At 54.5% G+C, this 22,777-nt stretch overlaps 1 protein-coding gene and 1 long non-coding RNA gene across 7 annotated transcripts; both read left to right on the top strand.

Moving 5' to 3' along the window:
• The first annotated feature begins 4,018 nt into the window (after positions 1 to 4,018).
• LOC129196789 (uncharacterized) lies at positions 4,019 to 6,103 on the top strand. The gene is made up of 3 exons (XR_008574225.1): positions 4,019 to 4,982; positions 5,206 to 5,387; positions 5,486 to 6,103. It is a non-coding gene; the product is annotated as an uncharacterized LOC129196789 (long non-coding RNA).
• A 1,284-nt stretch (positions 6,104 to 7,387) lies between these two features.
• SLC25A37 (solute carrier family 25 member 37) lies at positions 7,388 to 21,321 on the top strand. 6 transcript variants are annotated; one of them, XM_054804618.1, is made up of 4 exons: positions 7,388 to 7,656; positions 14,904 to 15,132; positions 16,639 to 16,695; positions 17,813 to 21,321. In XM_054804618.1, the coding sequence occupies exons 1-4, from the start codon at positions 7,450 to 7,452 to the stop codon at positions 18,331 to 18,333; spliced, it is 1,014 nt and encodes a 337-aa protein (XP_054660593.1). In that variant the 5' UTR covers positions 7,388 to 7,449; the 3' UTR covers positions 18,334 to 21,321. The 6 variants fall into 6 exon arrangements, with proteins under 6 accessions (XP_054660593.1, XP_054660599.1, XP_054660594.1 ...); XM_054804624.1 differs by lacking the exon at positions 7,388 to 7,656 and adding an exon at positions 9,298 to 9,494; XM_054804619.1 differs by lacking the exon at positions 7,388 to 7,656 and adding an exon at positions 9,510 to 10,836.
• Positions 21,322 to 22,777: the final 1,456 nt, after the last annotated feature.

Below are 22,777 nucleotides of genomic sequence, written 5' to 3'. Positions count from 1 at the left end.
CGCCAGGTTTTACACACCGGGTTTTGCACGCCAGATTTTGCATGCCAGGCTTTACACACCAGGTTTTGCAGACTGGGCTTTGCACGCTGGGTTTTTCACACTGGATTTTGCATGCTGGGTTTTGCGCGCTGAGTTCTGCACGCCGGGTTTTGCACACCGGGATTTGCACACTGGCTTTTGCACGCCAGGTTTTACTGCCAGATAACCAGGGTGGGGTCAGGGCCACACGTCCCGCCAGGGCTCACCGCAGCTACTCTGCCACGCGCTGAGAACGAAGTCGTTTGTCTCTAGCGTGTTTTTTCACAATAGTTAAAATGCTTTAATGAACTTCTCGCAGAAGCAGTGCAGAAATATATTGACCAAGCCGCAGCAATGCACGGGGCCCCGTGGAGCAAGGAGAGCTTGCCCAGGCAGGGCAGGGGAGAGGGCTTTGCTGGAGGGAGGACTGCAGCCGTGCTCCAGGCGTACGGCTCTCCAAGACGGCCAATACCTTGGGCTTCTTTAGGATTTAAGCATTGCAACTCTTGTCTGTGGGTATATATCGCTCATTAGCTCAGAGCGAAGCAGAGCAGTCTTGAACTCACGGGGAAAGCTGTGCTGGGTGTGCGAGCCATCCCCAGCGCGGCTGGATGCGGCCCTGGGCGGGAAAGCAGGTGCTTTGCGATGGCAAATTATGCTGAGCTAATGACAAGGCCTCTGGGGAGGAGCTCTTAGACCTGCTCTTGATTTGCAGGAGAAACGTGGGAGCAAACCTCTGCCAGGGGGTTCAGCCCAGCAAAGGTGCTGAGCCTGTTGCCCCGCGGCGTGAGGAGCACGTGTCCCCTCAGAGCTTCCCCGTCCTCGCTCAGCACCGTGGACATTCAACCACCGGGCTGGTGGGACCCATCCTGGCATTGCACGGGCTCCCACCGGGCCACGCAGCTCAAAACCCAACTGCTCTGGGCAGCGCCTCAGTCCCTTTCCAAGCTGAATTCGCCCCAAAAGCAGTTTGCTGCAACTCGTGATGCTGGGGGGAATGGCTGCAGGGCGGCGGGTTCCCGATGCTGCCGTCATCTGCAGAGACGAAGGCACAAGTAGGAGCATGTCAGTGGCGGCGAAGGCTTTGTGGAGGGGGAAAAATAAAACAAAACAAAAAGAAAAGAAAAGAAAAGAAAAAAAGCCAGCGCTGCCATGAAACCATGCAAACAAAAAAGCTGCGCAGGGGGGGTGGTTTGCTGGGGGCTGAGCGCGGTTTCTGCGTCACCGGCAAGCTTTGACCAGGGCTCGGCCTGGGCCGGCCCGGGTGTTAGAAATAATGAAAAATATGCAGAAATTGAGAGCTGCCGATAAAACCGTCATTGCCAGAGCCTGCAGGCGGCACAAAATGGAGGCCTAGGAGGAATGTGCAAGTTGTTTTTGTGCATGCTAATTATTTCCAGATGCATGCTCTTTGCAGCAACGGAGAAAATATTAGTTGTTTGTGAATATATTTCATTCCACCGTTAACAGTATCACCAGTGGGAGTAAAACCTAAAACCTTCCCCGCTGGCTGTTGCTCGTGTCGGTGAAGTGAGTTCGGACTCGGGCTCCGATGCTCCGCCGAGGAGAGCTCCCAGCATTTTGCACGGGAGGAAGGTTTCCACCAAGCACCAAATCCTGCTTTGTTCCCCCCCCGCCCGCCTCGTGCAATTCAGAGGAAATCTGGGATAAAGCCACGCTGCTAAAATCATCGGGCTCGCTCTGAATTGGTGCCTGGAGAAAGCAGCTTGATGGAGACGCAGAGCAGCGCGGCAGAGCTCGCCGTGAGCGGGGCGTTTGGGCATCGGCCATTTCCAAAGGACAAACCGCCTCTAGGACACGCGCAGGTCGACCCCGACAGCCCGAGCAAGGTGTGAGCAGGGTGCCCGGCCCCTATCTCGGGGGAGCACGTCGCCCGCCCCGCCGCACCCCCCCCCCACATATCAGCCCGCAGCGTGCAGCGGGGTGAGCAGATACGGGAGCAGCTGGGGCACGCGGCGGCTGTCCGTGCTGATCGAGGTGGAGCACCCCGTTCCTTTGGCCGGTGGGGGTACGAAGGGGGGTGTGGAGGGGGAGGCAGGGCTGAGCCGTGTCCCCCAGCTGGACTTTTCATCTTGCATTTTTGTGTTTATTTGTTAAAACGCCCCTCTTTCCATTTCAAAGCCGGAGAGGTGTCCCCGCAGCCCGATCTCCCTGGATGTGTTGGCTGTGCTCACTCTGGGGCAAATAAAGCTGATTTTTTATTTGCTTGCACTGCAGCAGCAGGGTAGGACTGCCCGCCAGCCACGGCGGTTTGCAGAGCCCTCATCTCATCCCTTCCTGCTCACCGTCTTTTAACCACACAAAACCCTGCCCAGAAGAGGTGGTGAAGCCCAGCAAAATTAAATGACTTGACCAAGGCCATGCGAGGAATCAGTGGCAGAGCAGGACCATTCCCCGGCTTTAAACATCCCCTGAACAACAAGGCAGGATTTTCTCCCTCCTTTCTGGACCTAATTTTGCTAAACGCTAGAAACAAGGCCAAAAAAAACCAACCCCACCCCAGAAGAGCTGTACCCAAAGCCCATGGGATCCTCTCAGCCTCCTCTGCCCAGTGCCACCAGTCAATCCCAAAGGCACCCCCAGCGTGTGCTGCACCTTTCCCATTGTTTCCTCGGGGCTTCAAACCAGAAAGGCAAGTTGATGAAAAAATTCAGTCCAGGAAGTAATACAAAAAGCAGGTTTAATTATACACATTGGGTATTGCCTCTCCCTGTTCCATTAATCCATCGAGGTAGGTAATGGTAAATTAGGTCAGATTATGTGAGCGTCGAAATAAAAGCCACAGGCCAAATTCCTCGCATCCACACCTCCTTTACCTCTGAGGTTGCATAAACGTGAATGGGCGCTGGATCTGTCTGCGTTGCTTCGGCGGAGCTGCAGTGCTGAGTTTTCAGATTTCGGCTGTTTTGGCATAGGAATAACCCCGCAGCATCATTAGGGCTCAATTCCCTCTAATTTTCTTTGCATTTGTTTTCACGGCCCCCGCTGACATCACTGCGGTTGACGCGTTACATAGAAACCTGTTATATACACACCGGCTATGAAACAAATACCTTGGTAATCTGGAATGTTGCTCTGGTGAATCAAGGCAGAAAGAGATGCTCTGAGTTTGTACCGGAGCAGGGATTAACGTTCTTGATTTTCCAGTACTAATCTACCAACTGACATCTCCATGTGCTCAGCAGGGGCTTAAAACCAGGGGATGCCCTTACGCTGATGTTCAAATAAGTGGGTCAGTCCACCCCGAAGACAAAACAATACCGTTTGCTTATTTTTACGGCGTTTGCTAATATAGAGATAAAAAATAACGGGAACGCATCGGGTTTCCTAGCGGCTGATATTTCCCCGCGGCCGCCTCTTCCCAGGAGCATCGTAAAATGCGCCTGGGTGGGCAGGAAAACCCCGGCTGGCGTCAGAGACCCTTTCCCAGGGCATCCTCTGAGATTGCAGATATATACGACACGATCCCTCTTCTAAAGCGAACGCTTTACGCCATGCCGTAACGGGTGCCTTTTCCTTTCCACAAGTAAAAATACAATTACCTGCTGCTCAACGTTTAAATTAAAAAAAAAAAAAAAGTCCTGTAATTTGCTGCTATGTGGCATCGCGCTGCTGGAGGTGAAGTAGCGTCCCCCTTTCTCACCCCCATTTCAGCACCCACGGCTCCGCACCGCTGCCGGCAGCCCCGTGCTGGTGGTGGCAGGTTGTGAAAAGGATAAAACCCACCCTAAAACAAGGTGTTGCTCAGCTGTTAGCAAACATGTAGATTCGGAAAGCGAAAAAAAAAAAAATATATCCTACTGGATCTTGTTGATAAGCCCCAATTTCTGTGGTTCCCCAAAGGTGTCCGCCTCCCAGTAGGACACTCCTGCCTTATCGGCGTGGGTGCAGCCGTGGCGTCCTGCACCTCCTGCCCGGCGAGGGACCGCGATAAGCAAAACCGGGTCCCCCTAATCAGCTGTGGAGCGGCGGGCAGATGGCCTGGGGGCTGCAGGCACCTCGTTTGGGCAGGGACTTACAAAAGCCAGGAGCATTTCACTTCATTTTGCAGGTTGTTTCTCATTTCTCGTTCCGTTTCTGGCAGCGTGTAATATTTCTGCTGGTTAGAAGCTGTCCTATGGTGCAGAGGCCCCATGAAGAAGGTTACGTACCAGTGAGGACTCGGATCTGCGGGTCTGAATCATCCTTTTACTTAGCTGCTCGCAGTGATGCAATGTGCGTGCAGATTGCGGGCGGTGTATTTCGCATCGACTCGTTGGTGTGTAAATGAGCGTGCTCGGTGCAGCCTGCAGCCAGGCTGCGCTTTCCACGGCACAGATAGCTCTGCCCTTTGCTGCTTCTCTGCTGTGATGGAGTTTGGGGCTCCGGGAGCACCTCGGGGACCTGTTAACCCCTGGGGAGCTCCGGCACCGGGACGGGATGCACCGAGCAGTGGTTGTGCCTTGGGAAGCAGCAAGGGAATCATTGCACAAGACCAGCTTGTTTGAAAGGAAGGTTTTGTAAATCGTGTTCACTTTGTTGGTGATCTGCAAGGGATGACTCCTCTTTGCCAGGCAGGGATGGCAGGAAACCGTCCAAGAGACACAGGCTGTTCCTTTTCCTGCCCGTGGGACGTGTGACATGACAAAACCACAACCCACACCAGACTCCCTGCCCCATTTTCCCTCCACAAATGCTGAATAATTTTGTCCCTTCTTCATGAACATGGGGAAAATCCTCAGTCCGTGTGTCTCTGCTTTGGCACCTCTGGCAGCTCCCTGTGCCCCGGGGTGGCCCTGATGTGGGATACAGAGCAGGAGCAGAAAGGATTCCTCGTGACGCTGCTCCTCAGGGTTAAAATTTAACCTGTTCCTACCTGGAAACAGCACCATATTTCAGGCTGATTCATACTATTTCTTATTGGGGAGCAAGACCAAAGACTGTTGGGGAAAGCGCTCATTAAGGTAAGTGACGCTGTAATTTCCCCACCCTCCTCTGCCCTGCCACAAGCGTTGCAAAGAGATTAGCTGCTCTTGGCTGTCGTTTATGGCGTAGAAAACCTAGATAAGCGACGTGGAGCAATACTGGAAAGTGTTCCTCTTCGAGTTTTAATTCAGGCATTTCCTTGAATAAGGCTGCCTTACAAAAAGGAAGTTCTCGTGCCCGTGTTTGTTTTATGTCTTGCAGACCCGGGTGATCATCGGGGAGTGCTGTCTGCTGGAATTACATGTACGCACGTGGCTCCCTAGCTCTGAAATGTCATCTAAGCTGGAGAACACAGTGTCAAACCATCTGTCAGCAATGGATATTTGGGTTAGTCTCTTCTGGAGGAAACAAAGCTGTGAAAATCCAGTGGCTTCTGCCAGGGGGTAAGATGGGGGGCGGGGGGAAGGAAGGAGAGATTTAGCAGTTGCTGTGTTAAATTGCACGTTGTTGAAGGACTTGTTATAGCCTCTGCTTTCTGCAGGTTTTGGGACAGCTGATGGCACGTGGTCTCATGGGACAGTGAAATGGCTTGGACACGCCAGGATGGTGGCCAGATCTCACCTCCAGCTCTCCCACACCCAGCACAAGCGCTGCTCCGGGTGCAGAAAATGCTGCCAGGTACCCAAAATCAATCAGGAGTGAGTCACGCGCGTGACGCTGTTATTATTGTTATTTTTTCCAGCGGCACCGTGTTCCCATGGAGAACAGAGGCTTCCCAGCACAAACACAGCCCCAGCGCTGCTCCGCTGCAGCCCCTCTCCAGGTACCCGGATGGGAGGCGAGGATGAGAACGGACCAGGCTGTTCTCACCTCACGTGTATTCATTTCACGGTTAACAGGGAAACCAAGCACTTCATTTTTCTGCTCTTTTGGGCCCTTGAAGGATGGTTTTCTTGCTTCCTTCCCAAGGCTCAAGCAGCAATAAATTGCTTTGCATTATCATGGTGCTTCATGCAAATGGTTAACCTTGATTTCGGTACACGCTACACAACGCCACCTTCCCAGCAAGGTCGAATTCCAAATAATCCTTCAAGGAGGAATGAAATAAAGTCGGTGCTGTTCCTGGAGCCCTGGCCCACAAAGACTTTGTCTCCATCTCTTTGAGTTTGTCAGATTTAGTTGGTTTGGGTTGATTTCACAGTGACACAGAGATCATCGGAAATACAGGGGAGGAGGAGTGTTTGGGGGCGCGGGGGCATGGGGTGAGCTCGTTCCTCCTGCAGACGGGCCAGGATTAATGGCTCTGCGGTGGAGCGGGAGCTGTGGCGAGGGACGGTGCTGGCTGTGGATCCCGCCTTCCCAAAAAGCCTTTGCAGGGAAGGGCAGAAAGCTGTGCTAAGTCTTTCCGTGAGCTTTGCTTCCCCGTACGGAGGCTCAAGCCAATGCAGGGGAGCTGACACGGCGCCTCGTCCTGCCGTCCTGGCCCTGCCGGACGGGGTGACTGGTGAGGGCAGCAGGCTGTGCGAGCTGAGGCACCCCGAAAACCCCGAAAGCACAACCAAACCCTCTCGTAAGCAAAACTCCCGAGACAAAGCGGCAGCCGCACGAGACCCGCGCTGGCCCCACGGCCTCGCGTGGGTTTTGGGGAGCATCCGGGGCCGTTTGGGGCAGTGGAACGCGCACGTGCCGAGGGCTGCTTTGCTCCCTGCCGCAGTCCTCCAGGAAAGATACGGCCTTGGCTCCTGTAATGCTGCCATTTCCGCCTTCCTCCCCTCCCGCCTGCCGGGGCTCGCCCCGCGGCACCCCGGGGGCGCAGAGCAGGGTGCAGACGGGGGTGTGTGTGTGTGTGTGTGTGCTCACCCCGGAAGCCCCCCAGGGCACGTGGCCCTGCGCTGCGGGCAGCGGTTTGCACCCCGACACGCCGGGAAGGGCCGGGCCGGGCCGGGGGGGCTGCAGGGGGCCGGGGGCTGCCCGAGCCCTCTCCCGCTTGTGCTCGCACGGGGGCAAAGCGCTCGCACCGGCCGTGCCGGGGGGGGGGGGGGGTGTGTGTCTGCTCGTGCAAGGGGCACAGTCACGGGCGGGGGGGTGCACTCGCACGCGAGGACGCACGCTCGCGCAAGCCCCATCGCACGCTTACGCGAGGGTCGCACGCCCGGACCAGGACCAGGCGCTTTACACCAGCGGCGCGCGCCGCTAACTCCCTGCGCGCGCCCGCCAGCCTCCCCGCCCCGCCCCCTCCCGCCGGCCAGAGCGAATCACGCCCCTCCATCCCGCCACCGCTCTTTGCTATTCGCCCGCGTCCTTGCCAATCACCCTCCCGGTGCCCGGCGGTCTGTGACGTCATGCGCTGGGCCCCGCTGTGGCCCAACGGGGCGGCGGGCGGCGTCTCGCTATTGGCGGGCGCGGGGCGGGGCGGGGCGGAGCGCGGGCGCGGCTTTAAAGCGGGGCCGGGGCGGCGGGCGAAACCCGTGCGGACCCCCCCCACCCCCCGCCGTTACCGGCAGGATGGAGCTGAGCTGCGGAGTGGGGGGCAGCGCCGCGGCACCCCCGGGGCCCGGTCCCCCCCCCGCCTCCGCCGCCCCCGCGCCGCCTATGGAGGGCGAGGAGTACGAGAGCCTGCCCAGCGGCGCCTCGCTCGGCACACACATGATGGCCGGGGCGGTGGCGGGCATCATGGAGCACACGGTCATGTACCCGGTGGACTCGGTCAAGGTGCGTAGCGGAGGTCGGGGTGGTCCCCGGAACCTCCGGGATCCGTTCCCGCGGCTGCCGGTCTCGGGGGAAGCGTGCACGGGGTAGCGGAGGCGTGTGGGAGTGCACCGGCAGGGCGTGCGCGGGGTGCTGGGGTTTGCGCTGGTGCGAGCGGGAGAGCGCGCGTGGGGTGCTGGGGGCGTGCAGCCGTGCAAGGGCGGGGAGCGTGCACGGGGTGTCGGGGTGCAAGCAGGGGGGAAGCGTGCAAGGGCTGTGGGAGCGCACGGGGCTCCCGGGTTGGGGACTGTCGCTTGGCAGGAGCGGAGTTGTACGGGGCCGCTGGGGAGCGTGCAAGAGGTGCCTGGGGTGAGCGGGGCGCGGGGTGCTGCAGCGGGCTGGAGGTGCGCAGGGTCCCCGAGGCGTCACCCCTGAGGTCTCCGATGGAAGCCGGAGCAGCGCACCCACCCTGGACCTGGCCCTGCAGCCCCTCCGGTGCCGTCCCGGGCAGCCCCAGCGTCCTCCGCCATGGCAAGCTTTGCGCAACCCACGGTGCAAAGGTGTGCGCCGGGCCTTGCCGCCTCCCGCCGCAGCAAGCAAAGTCCTCGTGCCGCTCCCCGGGCTGGCAGGTGCCACCGGCGCCCTCCTGGCGCGGGGCTGGACCGGGACCCCCCCGGATGGCTTTTCCCTCCTGTAGCGTTGGAATCCCAACCCAGGAGGGGAGAGCCGGTGGGACGGGGTGGTTTGTCCGTCTGCGCACCAGGATGGCCGCGAGCGGCGCGGACCCGACCTTACGTGTCCCCCGTGGGAGCGGTGGCTTTATCTGGGTCGGGACTTAGAAAGGGGCTGGCGCAGCTGGCGACGCACCGGCGGGTGCGGGGGTTTTGGCGCGGGCGAGCTGCTCGAGGCTCTTGGTGCTGTCGAGGGGACTTCACAGCATCACCAGCGTGGTAGGGAGCGTCACGAAGGGTTTTTCCTCCCTCTGCCCTGCCAATGTGCTGCTCTGGCAGCTTAAAAAAAGAGCGAATACGGTTGGGGAAGGCCAAATGCCCTTGATAGTGCGTTGCTGGTGCTGACGGATTCTCTGTGGTCCGGCCGGGAAGGCTGCGAGCAGATGCTCTAATGTCTCCCCTTTTCAACGCAGGGCTCCCTGAAAGAGTTAGAGGAGAGGAAATGCCTTCACTTTGAAGCACTGGAGGCTTGCCACTGTGCTGCAATAAGCCCTCAAATGAAATATTCTCTGCTTTTTTTGTTTTGGTTTGGTTTTTTCCCCCGTGTTTTCCCTCTGGGTCTGCGCCTGCTGAACCTGGCTCATGGGTTTGGGCTGCTCCGCATCGCAGGTGCCCCCGAGCCGCGGGGTCCGTGCCTGCTTCTGCACCGGCTCCTTCCACAAAGGAGCCTGGTGTTTTGTGCCAAGTCACGGTCCGAGCAGCGTGTGGTCACTCCGGACTTTACGGGGTTATGAGGGCATTTCCTCGGCGGGGGGAAGGGAGAGGGAGGAAACAAAAGTTGTGCCCAGTTTCTGGGAGTGGGAGGTGCTTTGGAGGAAGGGAAAAGTGCTGATTTCACTGGGCAGTGAATTCCCCGCTTGCTTCAGGGCTGGCAGCGCCTGTGCTGGGGGAGTGCCAGGGCAATGCCTTACACTGGGAATAATCCCGCTCAGCGAACTGCCTTGAAGTGCGCGGGAGCAGATAAAATACTCCGGCTGTTGGCTGGCTGTGGGAAAACTCCGGTGGAGCGCGGCCAAGGTCACCCCGTGTGTCGGGAGCAGGGTGAAATCCCGAGCTGCAGGCTTTGGGTGCCGCTTCCGCGACGGGCACCCGCTGCTGGTCCGTGCCTGTTCAGTCCGTCTGCGGGAAAAGGTGAGAACTGACCCCAAAAGGGCTTTTTCCTTGTAATGGGAGTAACCAAACACTAATTCAGCTTGTAAGAGCAGCTGGCTTTCACTTTTCCGTGGGAAACGTGCCACACTGCTACAGAAAAGCAGCAAAGCTCCTTCCTTACTCTGATTTTCTGGATAATAATTACTGGGAGCGGTCGCGGCTGAGCAGAGCCCGTGGAGGAGGCGGGGGGGTTGCAGATGCTGCAGCAAGGCATTTCGGGCACCTGATCGTGCTGGAGAGGAAATGTTTTGGTTGCAGCGAGTCATTTCCTCTCAAAGAGAAACTGAAAATGTTTTAATTTGGGGAATCGTTTGCTTCAGACACTTGCACAATTCCTGAGCTTGACGAGGTTGGGGTAGGGCGGGCTGCGATGGTGGTGGCCTGTTGAGGTGAGTCAAGGCGAGCGGTTCAAACAGTGCCCTGTGGACCTCGCTGGAGTTCGTGGGTACGCTTGTGTGACAGCACAGAAAATACCCGGGGGTGCTGGTGGTGCTCGTGGTGCAACACCCGCTGGGATGCGACGAGGGAGGGTGGAAATCTGGGATGCACGTGCCCGCGTGGAGCCTCCAGCGGCACCTGGCTGCGGTGACCCTGCTGTAACTCAAAGCGCCGCTGGCTGGCTGTGCGTTTTGCAGCAGCGCTGCTATTTGTTTTGAGGGCAAATGTGTCACAGGTTGTATTTAGCAACTACAGCTTCAGGTGGAGGCTCGTGATCATTGAGGCTTGCTTGGTGTCTTTTCCTTCCATCATTTTCCTTCTAATGGTAAAGACCTCCTTGCAGCTTCAGCCTTAACTGCACGTTGGCCTCTGTCTTTTCCGTTTAATGCTGTGGTTGGAGTAAAACACTGGCTTGAACTGTGGGGTTTAGATGTGTGCTCATGGTGTTTCTCGTGGTGCTTAGGCTTGTTTGGTTTTGTAGCTGCTGGAAGGATAGCTGTCCTGGCAAGCCTGATCAGTCTCCAGATGAATTTTGGGGATCAGCGTGTCGAGGACTTCTTGTGATGGCTGCAGAAGGGAGTTTCTGGGGGACTCTCCTGGAGCTGCCTCTTGCTTTTCCGCAAGGCTGCTGGAGCTGGTTTCCCAAGGCAGGTCAAGTAGCTGCCTTGAGGATGTGAAGAACAGTTCTCACCTGGGAACTAATCGGTGATATGAGACAGCTCAGTGAGAAACTGGAGATGTGCTGGGCTCGAACCTCTCTCCCTCGCGGTGGGTGGCAGTTGTACTAAGGACAAAAAGTCCTTGCTCCAGCCCTAACCCTGTCGTGGTCCTTCTCCATGAAAACCTGAACCCCTCCTAACCAAGTCGGTGCAACGAGATGTCTGTAAGTTGACTTTGCTGTGGCTGTGCGTGGTTTCTAACGGGTACGGGAGGTCCCATACTGTAATGGGGACTCCTGGGGTGAAGGGTAGGAGAGACATTTAGCCTACATCTGTGATGCCAGAGAGGGGAGTGGAGAGGAAAGGAGGACAAGTACGATGGAGCTCGTTGGGAGGGATTAGCGAGTGCGTCAGTGGCTCCAGCTAGGACAGTCAACTGTGGGTGACTTGCCTGGTGCAAGTAGACTTTGGAGCTTCCCAGCTTGTAACTAAGGTCTTGAAAGCACACAAGCAGGGGTGGTGGAGCAGATGAGCTCCTGTGAGCTGTTTTACTCTGGTTCGTTTAGACTTTGGGGTTAGGGACACTTGCCTTGCGTTTGGTGGTGGGAGGTTCTGCATCCACCTGACTCGACACGGGTCCAGGAGCAGCAGTTCCTCTTGCTTCAGCTGACAGCGTTGGGGTGCTGGGAAGTCACGGCTAACCTGTGCGACTGTCCCTATGCTCCCCGTCCACGGGCCTTTGCAGACACGGGTGGGTATCACACCAAGTCTGTTGCTTCTCCGGGGAGCTGCGTTGGCTGAAAAACAGCCTGGCAAAACAGAAAAGGGAGTTCAGAGCTCGGGCAAGGCATGGGTCGTGCGATAGCGAAGCCATCTCCGGCCAGCAGGATCTGACCAGGTTGCTGCAGAAGAGCTGCTTATTTCATGGTAAGAGCATATTGGGTTCTCGGTGTCTTTTGTTAGCTGCGGGGAGACCGGGCTGGTTGTCACGTGAACGTGCAGGCTGAACTTTGAGAAAGCCGTGTTCAAGAAAAAAAAAACAAAGGCAAATTATATCTGAGCTTGTTTGTACAGTGGCATGTCAAATCGGTGACCCTTTGCGAGGAATAAGCACAACTAGACGTGACTCTTGTCAGTAAAACAATCCTGGATAGAAAACTACCCGGGACTATTCCTGCGCTCCCGGCAGCGGAAGGCTGGGTGCTCTCCCCCAGACAGCATCCATAAAGACGGCGCTTGGTCCACAAGCAGCAGGTGACCTGGTGAACCTGGAGCCATGACTTTTGGTGTTGCTTCTTATGCCCAAGCTGAAACCAGGACTACCGGGAGGCTTGCGGTTGCCGGTGCACTTTTGCCTTATGCAATGAGGATTAATCTAAGTAGGTGGAGAAGTGTTTGTTGGCTGGTTTAACAGGGGCGTGAGGCTCCTGGAGGAGCTTGTTGGCTTCAGATAGGTGCCAGGAGCTGGGGAGGGGGGGGTGAGGACTGCGTAGCTCATAGCAAATCATCGTTGTTCACACAGTGATAAACTTATCCTGAGCAAAACAGAGCTGAACCTGTTTTCAGCTCTGTGCCTCTTGCATTGCAGCCGCCGCGCAGGAGATCCTGGGGTTGGTTACTCCTTGGGCTGTTTGTCCTGTTTGCGTCTGCAGCTTTAATGAAAGGTGCAAGCCTGAGGACCTGGCTGTGGTGGTGATGCAAACTGCGGCGTGCGTGGGTTAGGTGGGTACAACATATACTTACCGTCCGCTCCGGGGTGTGGTGTGAGCTTTTGAACCCCTCCGGAACAGCTCAGATGATCAACAGAGAAATAAAAATGGGTATTTATCCATTCTCATGTGAAAGCAGCTGATTCTCAGTGCGGGTGGAGATACTCAGGGTTAGTCCCCAACCACACAGCACCATCCGCTTTGGTCCCGCACGTGCCAGGCTGATAGCATATTGCTTTACAGGAGCACTTCTCCCTGGTTACCCTTCTGAGGAGCTGCTGCTGCTGCGTGCTTAAGTTATACCGGCTGCTTCGAAGGCATCCCAGCTATAGGCTGGAGTGAGATTGAGATCTGGGGTCAGTTCTGGAGTCTGAAGCAATTCCTTCAAGTTAAAACTAGCAGAGCAAAAAAAAAAAAAAAAAAAACAAAACCAAAACCACCCCAACACAAAACCAGCTGGATGTGACCGGCTTGGCGGCGGTGGGTTGTGCTGAGTCACGCTGATGGCAGGGCGGCTGCCGGGAGTTCCTCTGGGGCATCACAAAATCCAGCCCCTCCTGACAAGCATCCACGGGACAGGAAGGTGCGGAGACCCGTGGAGGGGTTGCAAGACCCTTAGACCCGGTCAGTGAGGGCTGTGAGCCAGATTTAAAACCTGGTTTTAAATTCCAGGATAATTGAGAGCTGTTGCTGCCTTTATGGGAGGATTTTCCTGAGCCTTTGGGTTTAGTTCCAGCGCTGTTCATAGGTTACGATGCATTTGGTGCTCTGAAACAGGAAGCTTTGCTTGAGGCTGCCAAATTCCCTGTTGTAGGGTGATGCCACGACCACTGGCTGATGCTTAATTCTGAAATTCAGCTAGCTGCTGAACTAAGTCACTTTGCGAATGTAATTCCTGTGCAATTTTTTTAGAATATTTACTACAAATGCAATAATTTGTTTGGCTTAGCCTCACATATTGCTTTGCTGCTTTCATAGCTTGGTTTTACTATGCTGGGTTAAAGTCTTGAATTCAGCTCTGATCTCTTCCTTGATCTCAGAGTGCCTGTGAAAGGGCTCTTCAGTTTTCCAGTAACTAGAGTGGTTCGGGGAATCAAAGGTCCAAACCTGAAACATTTTTATTGGCTTAATCTCACCTGAAAGCTTGGCTGTAGTATTGCCTCCCGGCTACCGAGGTGAATCCATAGGCTTGAAGGGCTGTGCCCCGGTGGGGAAGCATGGAGGTGGCACGGGCAATCCTTGCTTTTTCCAGGGCCGCTGAATCTCTGCCGAGGACGGAGCCGTTCCTGTGGCTTTGCCCGTGAGGGCAGCACTGGTGTCTGCACGCTGCCAAATCATTTGGGGGAAACGTTATTCTGAAGATGGGCTGTCCCAGCTGACGGGGTGGGAAGCATCCTTCCTGCCAAACCCGAATGGCCTCTTAATTGCACTTCTCATGCTCCTTAAAAGAGCATTAATTTGATGGAGCCTGTTGCAGGTTGCTAAACACTCGTCTCCCGTGGCAGTGCCCTTTCCCAGGAGCCTTCTGTGTTTGCGTGGCATGAGGCTGTCACCACAGGCTCTATCCCTTCAGACCGGTTTCGGTGGGATGGGGTGCATCAGCCGTGTTGCAGACCTGCAGGACCCGTGGGCATCTTTGCATCTCGATGTTTTAGGTTTGCTCGGTCTCGCTGGGGCGGTTGCGGAGGTTGAAGCCTTGCCGGTGTCTCTCCCGTGGCTGGGGTCTGTGCCCTGCAAACACCCGTTGCAGGTTGGCATCGTCATTGCAAGGGCTTTGGGTGTCGCTGGGGTGTGACGGCATTGGTCTGCGGAAGCCTGAAACAAACTAAAAGACGTGATTTTTCCCATGGTGCGTAATGAAGTGATGGCAGCGAGTTTAATAGGATGCTTTGGATGCCGGAAGCTTAGCTGCCTTCAAAGATCTGTGGAAGAAAAGCCCGTCGAGGACTGTGGAACAAAGATACAGATGCAACCACCCGGCTGAGGACGTTGGTGGCTGCAGGGCACCGGGAGCTGGGGGGCAGATGGGCTGAGAGTCACCCGCTGGGTCTGTCCTGGGGGGCTGTGCAGGAGGACGCGGTGGCCTTTACCTGTCTCACGCACTGCAGGTACCCCGCTTTCGCAGTCGCCCTTCTAGGAAACGCGTTTCCCAATTGAGCAGGTGTCAAAAGCAGCTGAGCGACTGCAGGAGGAACAAGCCGAGGCAGAGATGTGAGTGTTGTAAGCAAGAGGCAATTAAAGACCTAGCTGTATTTCTTCACCGAGGCTTTTGAACAACTGCGTTAGCTTAACTCCCTGGACTTTCCGTGCATGAACAGGAGCAGAGGTTACACTTCCCTCCGCTGAGTGCTTGTCTGAGCAGCCTCGTAACGTTCGGGTGTCGCAATGGGAGCGTGGAGTCGATATCGCTGGGCTGAGGCAGAGCGCGGATAAAGAGCGCGGGGGCCCTGGCGTGGGTGCAACCGGGGAATAAATTATTGACCCCTCTAATGATCTTGGACGTCTTGCAGCTCTTTATGGCTTGTGCTTGTTGCATTAAGGATGGGTAACTGAGGCCTTTCCCTTCGTGTGTTTTGTTGCAGACAAGGATGCAGAGCTTGCAGCCGGACCCCAAAGCCCAGTACAGGAGCGTGTACGAAGCTCTGAAGAAGATTGTCCTTACAGAGGGTTTCTGGAGGCCTTTACGTGGAATTAATGTCACCATGCTGGGGGCTGGCCCTGCCCACGCAATGTACTTTGCCTGCTATGAAAAAATGAAAAAGTCTCTAAGCGATACTATCCAGCATGGAGGAAACAGCCACTTGGCCAATGGTATTTTTGGTTTTTTGCGCACAAAAAAAAAAAGCTTGCAGTTAACAGCTTTGTCCCTTGCTTGCTTCACACGCTTAGCCTGGCATCCTTCACCGTGCTCTGCTCCTGGAAGATCTGCTGTAGGCAGCCTGCGTTCAGACCGACCCTGTAAATACCCACCTGGGAGGATGCGAGGTGCCAACGTAACCCCAGGCTTGTGGGTCTCGGCACCCGCTTTGGGAGTGCCGGGGGGGGGGGGGGGGCAGGCAGGCAAGTGTGGCACCTACCTTCTAGCCGAGTGCTCCATGCTGGTCACCGTGCCCCTCTGAAACCTGTGCCCTGTCTTAGGACGCCTGACCCCTCGGTAGATCTCCCTTCCGCAGGGCGGGGGGGGCTGGGCTGGCTGGCAGCACCAGAGCGGAGAAGCCCTTCCTGGCCTGAGACCCCCGATGGCGATGCTGTGCACCCTCCGAAGCCTTAGTCTCATCTAGATTTCTGCACTGCCCTTTAATCTCAAATGATTCTGGCTTCCAATACGCTGGACAAGAGTTGTTCAGACGCAGCGGCAGGCTGCCGTTTCTGGCTTTGTTTGAAGAAGTACAGGTTGTTCCATGTCGTCTCCCTTGGAGCTCCGGCGTGGTCAAGCGCGCTCTGTGCTCGCGTGCTTTGTTAAAGATTTTGCTTCTACCAGGAAGGCTTTTGCGTTTAGGTCCAGCAATACCGCTGTAACAGCAGAAAGCCTCTAAGCGAGCAGCCAGGGGCGTCACAAAAGGGTTTGTGCAGAAGACGTTTCTGCCCGGTCCTTGACATGACGCGACGGTAGGAATCCGCTGTGGCAGTCGTTGACTTAACCAGCTCAGTCGAGGGTGTATAACATCTTGCTGGCTTGCTGCTTTTTGCTAGTAATGTGCTTCCTGTGTTTACCTTTCAAGTAGCTACAGGTTTTCAGTACCAGCGGGAAAACCGAAGTGCTGTGTTAATGAGAAATGACCAAAAGTCATTTGGGCAAGAGAGAATTGGAGATGGAAACCTACATCAAAGGAGAAGGTGTGGTTCGAGAGGCCTGTCCTAGAGCCAGCTGCAGAATCGTTAATGGCTGGCTGGATGTTTGCAGAATCTGTGCAATTAGTGTTTAAAACTAGACTGAGTAAATGGATGAAAACACCTAATTATGGATGCGCTGAGCCAGTTCTAAACACCGCTCATTGCGCAGCGCAGGCTGAGCGAGCTGCTGGCGTCTTGTGTAGGCAAAGCCTCGTGAGTTGTCGTAGGGAACGGCAAAGCCGATGGCTGCGATCCTCTGAACGGATCCTGGATTCTGTCAGGCTGCTCTGGATGGGTTTTTCCGCACCGGGAAGGAGCCGTGTTGCTGGATCCACCCCCGGGCTCGTTGCAGAGCTGGGTTTAGCTCGGCGCTGCGCGGGCTGCCTGCAACGTCGGCTGCTGCCTCTGCGGGTGGCACCGCCTGTGCAAGCCCCTGGCCTCCTGATCCTTTTTTTTATTTAATGGTGCTTTTGTGTCTTGCAGGTATAGCTGGGAGCGTGGCCACGCTGCTCCACGACGCAGTGATGAATCCCGCTGAAGGTAATGCCCCGTGCTGGTGGGAAGTGCTGCACCCCATTAGCTGGGGAAGGCACCGAGGACACCCTGAGCCATCTCAGCAGCTCAAACCCTTTGCTTTAGTGACTCTGCCCAGGTTTTCATGAGCTCAGACCAGTGTAAAGGGATAAATTCTGCCTGGCTGTTTTCCCTTGCCGGCCAGGGAGTTGCACGGCATCTACATGGCATATCGTGACTTTCCAGGAAAACTGGTGTCACTTTTACTAGCACAATGCTGTTACTACGCTGCTAGTGCATCTTTATCGAAGTGGTTATGGTTTATCGCAACCTTTGGACTACCCAAACACAGCTGAGCTCCCTCATGTTAGACAAGCACAGCAGCCGGTGGGACCGTTGCGTAGCCGTCCCGGGTAGGTAGAGTCTGGCACGAGGGGGACTAACAGTGAAATGCGACTAAAATGAAGACAATTAATGTGTTGGTCCAAAGACAGGTTTTTCTGGAGGGGAAACTGTCTCTAGTGTTTAAAATGCCTTTAATTAAATCCTGCTGAAACAAATTAAATTAATTGGCCTTTTGCTTAAGTCAATGTTACACAAGTTACACTTCCCAGGTCACGTACAGTTATTTAACCCCCTTCCTGCCCTTGTCCTCTTGGTATGTCAGTGTTTCAGCGTGACAGCTCTGCATCCTCACCGATGCATCTGAGGGTCCTTATCAGGCTGTCTCAATGCCATTCTAGCTAGAAGTAAAGGTTCCTTAATTAAGCTTGAGAAGCGCGTTAGCCCATGGAATTGGAGAGCTGTTGAACTGGGGCTGAGCTCGGACCCGCTTCCCTCACTTGTTGCGTTGGGTTTTTTGGGGGCACTGGGCAGTTTGGGGGAAGCAGAGGACACATGCAGCCTTTTGGTGAAAGCCTGCAGATAAGGAGCTCATGGCTACAGAAATGCCAGGTTTATGTCCTGTCACTTTGGACTTGAAGGGGAGGTTGGGTCTGGATGGTTGGGACTTGGAGCAGGGTTCAGTCTGGGTGCTGTGATGACCAGGAGCCATGTGCCTTGGCCAATAGATCTTTTTTTATCTCCCTGTCCTGCCTGGTGCTGCCTGCCCTGCCTGCCTCCCTGCGGCCGTCGCCTGGACCAGTGGTGAAGCAGCGGATGCAGATGTTCAACTCCCCCTACAAGTCCGTCCTGGCATGCATAAGGACAGTGCAGAGGACGGAGGGGTTCGGTGCCTTCTACCGCAGCTACACCACCCAGCTCACCATGAACGTCCCCTTCCAGGCCATTCACTTCATCACCTACGAGTTCATGCAGGAGCAGATCAACCCACACCGGGAGTATAACCCTCGCTCCCACATCGTCTCCGGTGCCGTTGCGGGGGCCGTGGCCGCCGCCGCCACCACTCCTCTGGATGTCTGCAAGACCCTGCTCAACACCCAGGAGAACATGGCCTTGAGCTCGGTGAACATCAGCGGACATCTCTCGGGCATGGTGAACGCCTTCAAGACTGTCTATCAGCTGGGGGGCATTGCGGGGTATTTCAGAGGGGTGCAGGCACGTGTCATATACCAGATGCCTTCAACGGCCATCGCCTGGTCGGTGTATGAATTCTTCAAGTACTTTCTCACAAAGCACAGGCTGGAAAAAAGAACGTCCTTGTGAAGGACTTAGAGTGAGTGGAAGCCCCCGTGTCCCCTCCGTGCGTGTCCGTGTGCCTGCAAGCCAGCGAGCTCTGGGTCTCTGCTAAGGAACGTGCCAGGTTTCTGCTGGATTCACAGCTGATGTCCGCTTCTGCCTCCCCAGGGAAGGAGGGGGTTAAAGTGGTCCTCAGTCACGTGTTCCCCTCCTTGCTTAAACAATGAAATAGTTTATAAAGACTTATAATAATATATATATTTAATAACTTTATTTTGGAGAAGTGAAATTGCTAGCTGATATTTTTCTCTGAGTAAGTTTGAAGATGTAGTTTACTTCTCACCGGAAGGCTTAGGTTATACGGCCTAGGCTGGGGTTTTTTTACAGTGAAGAAGCAAAATATCCTGTCACAGAACTTAGTTTTTATATAAATATAAAATAGATGGATAATGTTTATCCTTTATTTTTCTATGTAGGCATTTGGTTTGTTTTTTAAATGCTATTACAGCTAGATGCTGAGCTGTTTAAAAAGGGCTAAATTCTTCTATCCTGTATAAGGAAGACAAAAGCATTTATTTTTATAGCCAGATTGGCTTTAATTATACAGCATTTAGCCCCCAAACAGTGGCCTGGATTCTCATGTGGGTGTCATGGTACTTGGTGGTCTGTGAGACTTGCTGGGGTGGGGGAAGGAGGAATGGAGATGCGCTTTGGGAAACTGTAGGACACCAAGGAGGGACACCCCAAAAATACCTGGTCACTTTGGGGGGGGAGAGGGAAACTATCAATTCCATTTTTTTACAAGGAAATCCTTAAAAAAACCCTGTAGATTTTAAAGAATAGTATTTTTTTTTGCAAACACTTTTCTTAAAGGTACATTTTTATGGTGTGATAGCTGAACAGCCTTCATCCTCCCTTAATTTATTCATACTTTTTCACTAAGGCCCTGATCCCTCTCTCAGGAGCGGCCGTGCACGTCTCCATCGCTTGCAGGGTCGAAGCGGGGTGCACGGAGCTGCTCTGCTCCCGGAGGGGGGAGATCAGAGCTTCTGTTTACAGTTCGGCTACTGCATCGCAAGGGTCGCATCCTGGCAGCACCGAACCAGCAGCGGACGGCAAAAGCCTTGGGAAAGTCTTCCCTGCCAAACCGGAGCCACCTCCCAGCCGGTGCTTGACAATAAGCTGCTGCTCATCTCTCTTGGGGAGGGGGGGGAAAAAAAAACCAAACCCCAAAACCTAACCTAGAGAGGTTCCTCATGCAGCGGGTTTGGTTTTGCTGCTGCGGGATGCTGAGCGCTGCAGTGGCCAGCAAAGCTGTGCCTGCTCGGGGCGGGTGGCAGCCTCGCTGCACGCCCCGCTCCTCCTAGGAATGGCTTTTCCAAACCAAAATGCGTTCTTTAGCCAGTTATGTGGGTGATCAGTAGCTAATGAGGGATTTTAGGGACCTGGATGTGTTAATATACGTTACAGGACACCAACTGACAAATCTCCCTCCTCCCTGGAACTTGCGCTGGCAGCGGCTGATGTCTCGAGCTGGCACATGGGACAGCTTGTGGAGAAGTGGCTTCAGCTCGCTGTGGGGTCTGGGGGGGAAGAGCTGCGAAGTGGAGGGCAGCTTTTGGGCTGGCACGTGTCGCTGGACGTGTCCCGTCAGCCGGGTGCCTTGCATAGGATGACACTAAGCAGAGCTGATCCTTTTGGTCCGTTCTTTGGAGAAGGTAAATCAAAGAGCACCTCTCTGGGGGGTGGTGCGTGTGCCTTGTGCAAATTAACCTTGTACCACTGGCAATGATGAAATGAGCTTCTTGATGCCTTTTTGTCATTTAAACTGAATGAATCACTGTGTCAAATGCACCCTGTGTCTTAAAAGTGTAAAAAGTTGTAAGCTTGAGGCCACCGGTCTCGGTGGAGCGGCTGGAGAAAGCCCTCAGCGCTCTCTGCACAGAGATCCTCGAGGCTGGAGGTCTTTGAGCTGTCTGTCAGCCTTGGATGTCTTTTCCTATTGACTTTAGAAACTGGAGAGTCACTAACAGGAACCAGAACTGCACAAAATATTTCCATCGGAGATGGGCATAAACACTTAGATGAAAATTTTGGGTCACTTTAATATTAAAGAGGCAAACTGTAGCATAATGTGGAAGGCGACAGCTTTCAGTGTGACTTCAGTAGCTAGGAGTCATACTTGGCAAGCGGTCCCCAGTGCGTCATCCTCTTCCTCTGGTCGCTTAGCTTTAATACTTCTGACTTCACCGTGGCTGTTCTGGGAGAACTTCATCTCATGTTGGGAGTAACCTGTGAGTAGCTGGGACATGAAGGATGGACTTGCCCGAGGAACAGAGTCCGCGGCCGTGGAGCGATTGGGAGGGCGATTGTGGTTTTGGCCAGCTGAGCATCGTACTTGGAGGGGGAGGTAGCATCTCATTTCGGTTGCTAGCTGGAAAAATGCGAGTGTGTCCTGAGTTTTGAGCACGTAAATAATTATAACCCAAGTTTTCTTGGGAACTTGCTCCGTCTTGAGCTGAGAGTGGATGAGGAGCACTTGTACGTTTATAGAGCTCTTTACAGATTACCCCGGGTACCCGATAAAACCAGAATTTCCATTCTGCAGCTGGGAACGTGCCCAGTTGGTCTAATAATTGCAGAGGTCTTGTATGTTTAAAATCTTTCCTGCTGTACGTAATGCTGGATCCCCAGGTGAAAGCCCCTGCACCAAAGCCGTTGCTCCTTCTCTCTTCTAGGTTTGCATTTGAGAGTTTTGCTGCGAGTCTGAAGTTTTATTGTAACCTGGTATGTGAAACATGTACTGCTGCTTTGTCTGCAACAAACGCACATATTTAAGGGGGAGGATGAGTAACTTTGTCCGCAGTTCTTAATTTTTATTTTTTTTTTGCCTGCCTTGGAATTTAATGTGTTTCCTTAAATGTATATTTAACAATGCAGGAGTTCATTTGTGAAATGCTGCTACAGTTGTATCACTGGAGCTCAAGGAAATAAAATATTCTGATTTTTGTCCTTTTTAGGCTCATGTTTGTGGCTTTCCTTAGCTGTGTGGTTGGGCATCGAGCTGGATCCGGCTGGGGCTGAGCAGCAGGAGGGTGTCGATGGCTCTGCGCGGTGGCAGCCGGGCGGGCTGATCTCTGGAGGAATGGTGCCTTCTAGTGCTGCCTGAGCACTTGGCAGGCTCAGCACCTCACCGGCTGAGTCAGATAAAGCCCTTCGTCATCAGGCTGGAGGAAGAAAAGAGTTCTGGGAGGGGTTTTGGCAGGAGCTGGTATCTGTATCCTGGGCTCGCACTCCTCTAGGAGCCGCTGCAGAGTTTTGCAACGTAGTCCTCTTGGCAGTGGCTTGGCTCCTGAGGCGTGCAAAGCAAACCCAGACTGTGGCTTGTTCAGCAGCAAATTTCTTCCCAAACTGGGATTTCTTCCCACCTGGAGGAACGCATGGGGTGAAGGCCCTGGGAAACTGCTCGTTTGCTGAGGTTTCGATAGCGTTTGCTGCATAATTGGAAGGGAAAAACCTCAGAAAGATGTTAAGCTGCTTTAGAGCTTACCTTTCCCTTCAATAAAAAGGGAAAAAGCCCACACTCGTTGGTACGGCTTCTGCACAGCGCTGGTGCTGGGGGAGGAACGCTGCTGTTAAAGCTGAGCTCAGCAACGTTGGGTTAATCGGAGCTGCTGAGCTGCCCAGGGTCGATGAGACCCCCGGGGCTTGGCCAAAGTGGGGGCTCTAAAGGGGGGGGGGGGGGGGGGAAGTGAAGCTTAACCAAAACCTTTTGATTATGAAATCTCCAGCATGGAGTGACTGTTTCAGCTCCAGGTGGAAAATGTTTCTGGCTGTGAGGTCGCTCCACAGGAGGGTTTTGGGTTCTGGCCTCGTGTCTGATGCAGGTAGCTTTGCTCTTGTCCGGCTGAGATGATAAATCGACTGTATTTGTTATCTTCGCTGCTGCAGGAGGGTGAGGGTTCAGCAAGTGGAGCGGCATCGCTGTGGGGTGGGATAACGGGGGGGGGGGGGGGGGGTGTGCCCCAGCAGCCAGTTTGTGCCACGGACTTTGCGAACGCTCGGAATTCCTCACCTCTTTTGGTGATGGTGGGTCTCGTTGGGGCCAAAGTCTACCACACCGTACTTCTAAATTCGACTCTCTCCAATGCTGTCAGGAGAATCTGGGGTTCTTGCAGTTTTTTCCTCCTTTTCACCTCTAATAAACCTGGCAGAACTGCATGGTCCTTGCTCCAAATCTAGCATGAGAACCAGGTTATCTTACAATAACATTTCGGCTTACCAAGCACTGTGCATCCCTGATGTCAAAGGAAGAGTCTGGAACTCCTTGTTGTGACTCCCCAGCCTTAAAAACCTGGAGGTGGCTCTGAAGGATTATACTCCAAGATGCTGCTGTCCTTGGTCCACCCTGAAGGAAAAAGGACTTCCCTTTCCTCAGCTCTTCTGCCCTTTCTCTCTTCCTTGTTGTTTG

Source organism: Grus americana, chromosome 26 (assembly GCF_028858705.1).
Source record: "Grus americana isolate bGruAme1 chromosome 26, bGruAme1.mat, whole genome shotgun sequence".
Lineage (NCBI taxonomy): Eukaryota > Metazoa > Chordata > Aves > Gruiformes > Gruidae > Grus > Grus americana.
Note: the sequence above shows the minus strand (reverse complement) of the source record. Positions and strands in the feature narration are given on the sequence as shown.

Coding starts and splice junctions, on each gene's coding strand:
- SLC25A37 (XM_054804618.1), top strand. CDS start 7,450: ATGGAGCTGAGCTGCGGAGTGGGGGGCAGCGCCGCGGCACCCCCGGGG. Junction 15,133..16,638: donor AAACAGCCACTTGGCCAATG/GTATTTTTGGTT, acceptor TGTGTCTTGCAG/GTATAGCTGGGAGCGTGGCC. Junction 16,696..17,812: donor AGTGATGAATCCCGCTGAAG/GTAATGCCCCGT, acceptor CGCCTGGACCAG/TGGTGAAGCAGCGGATGCAG.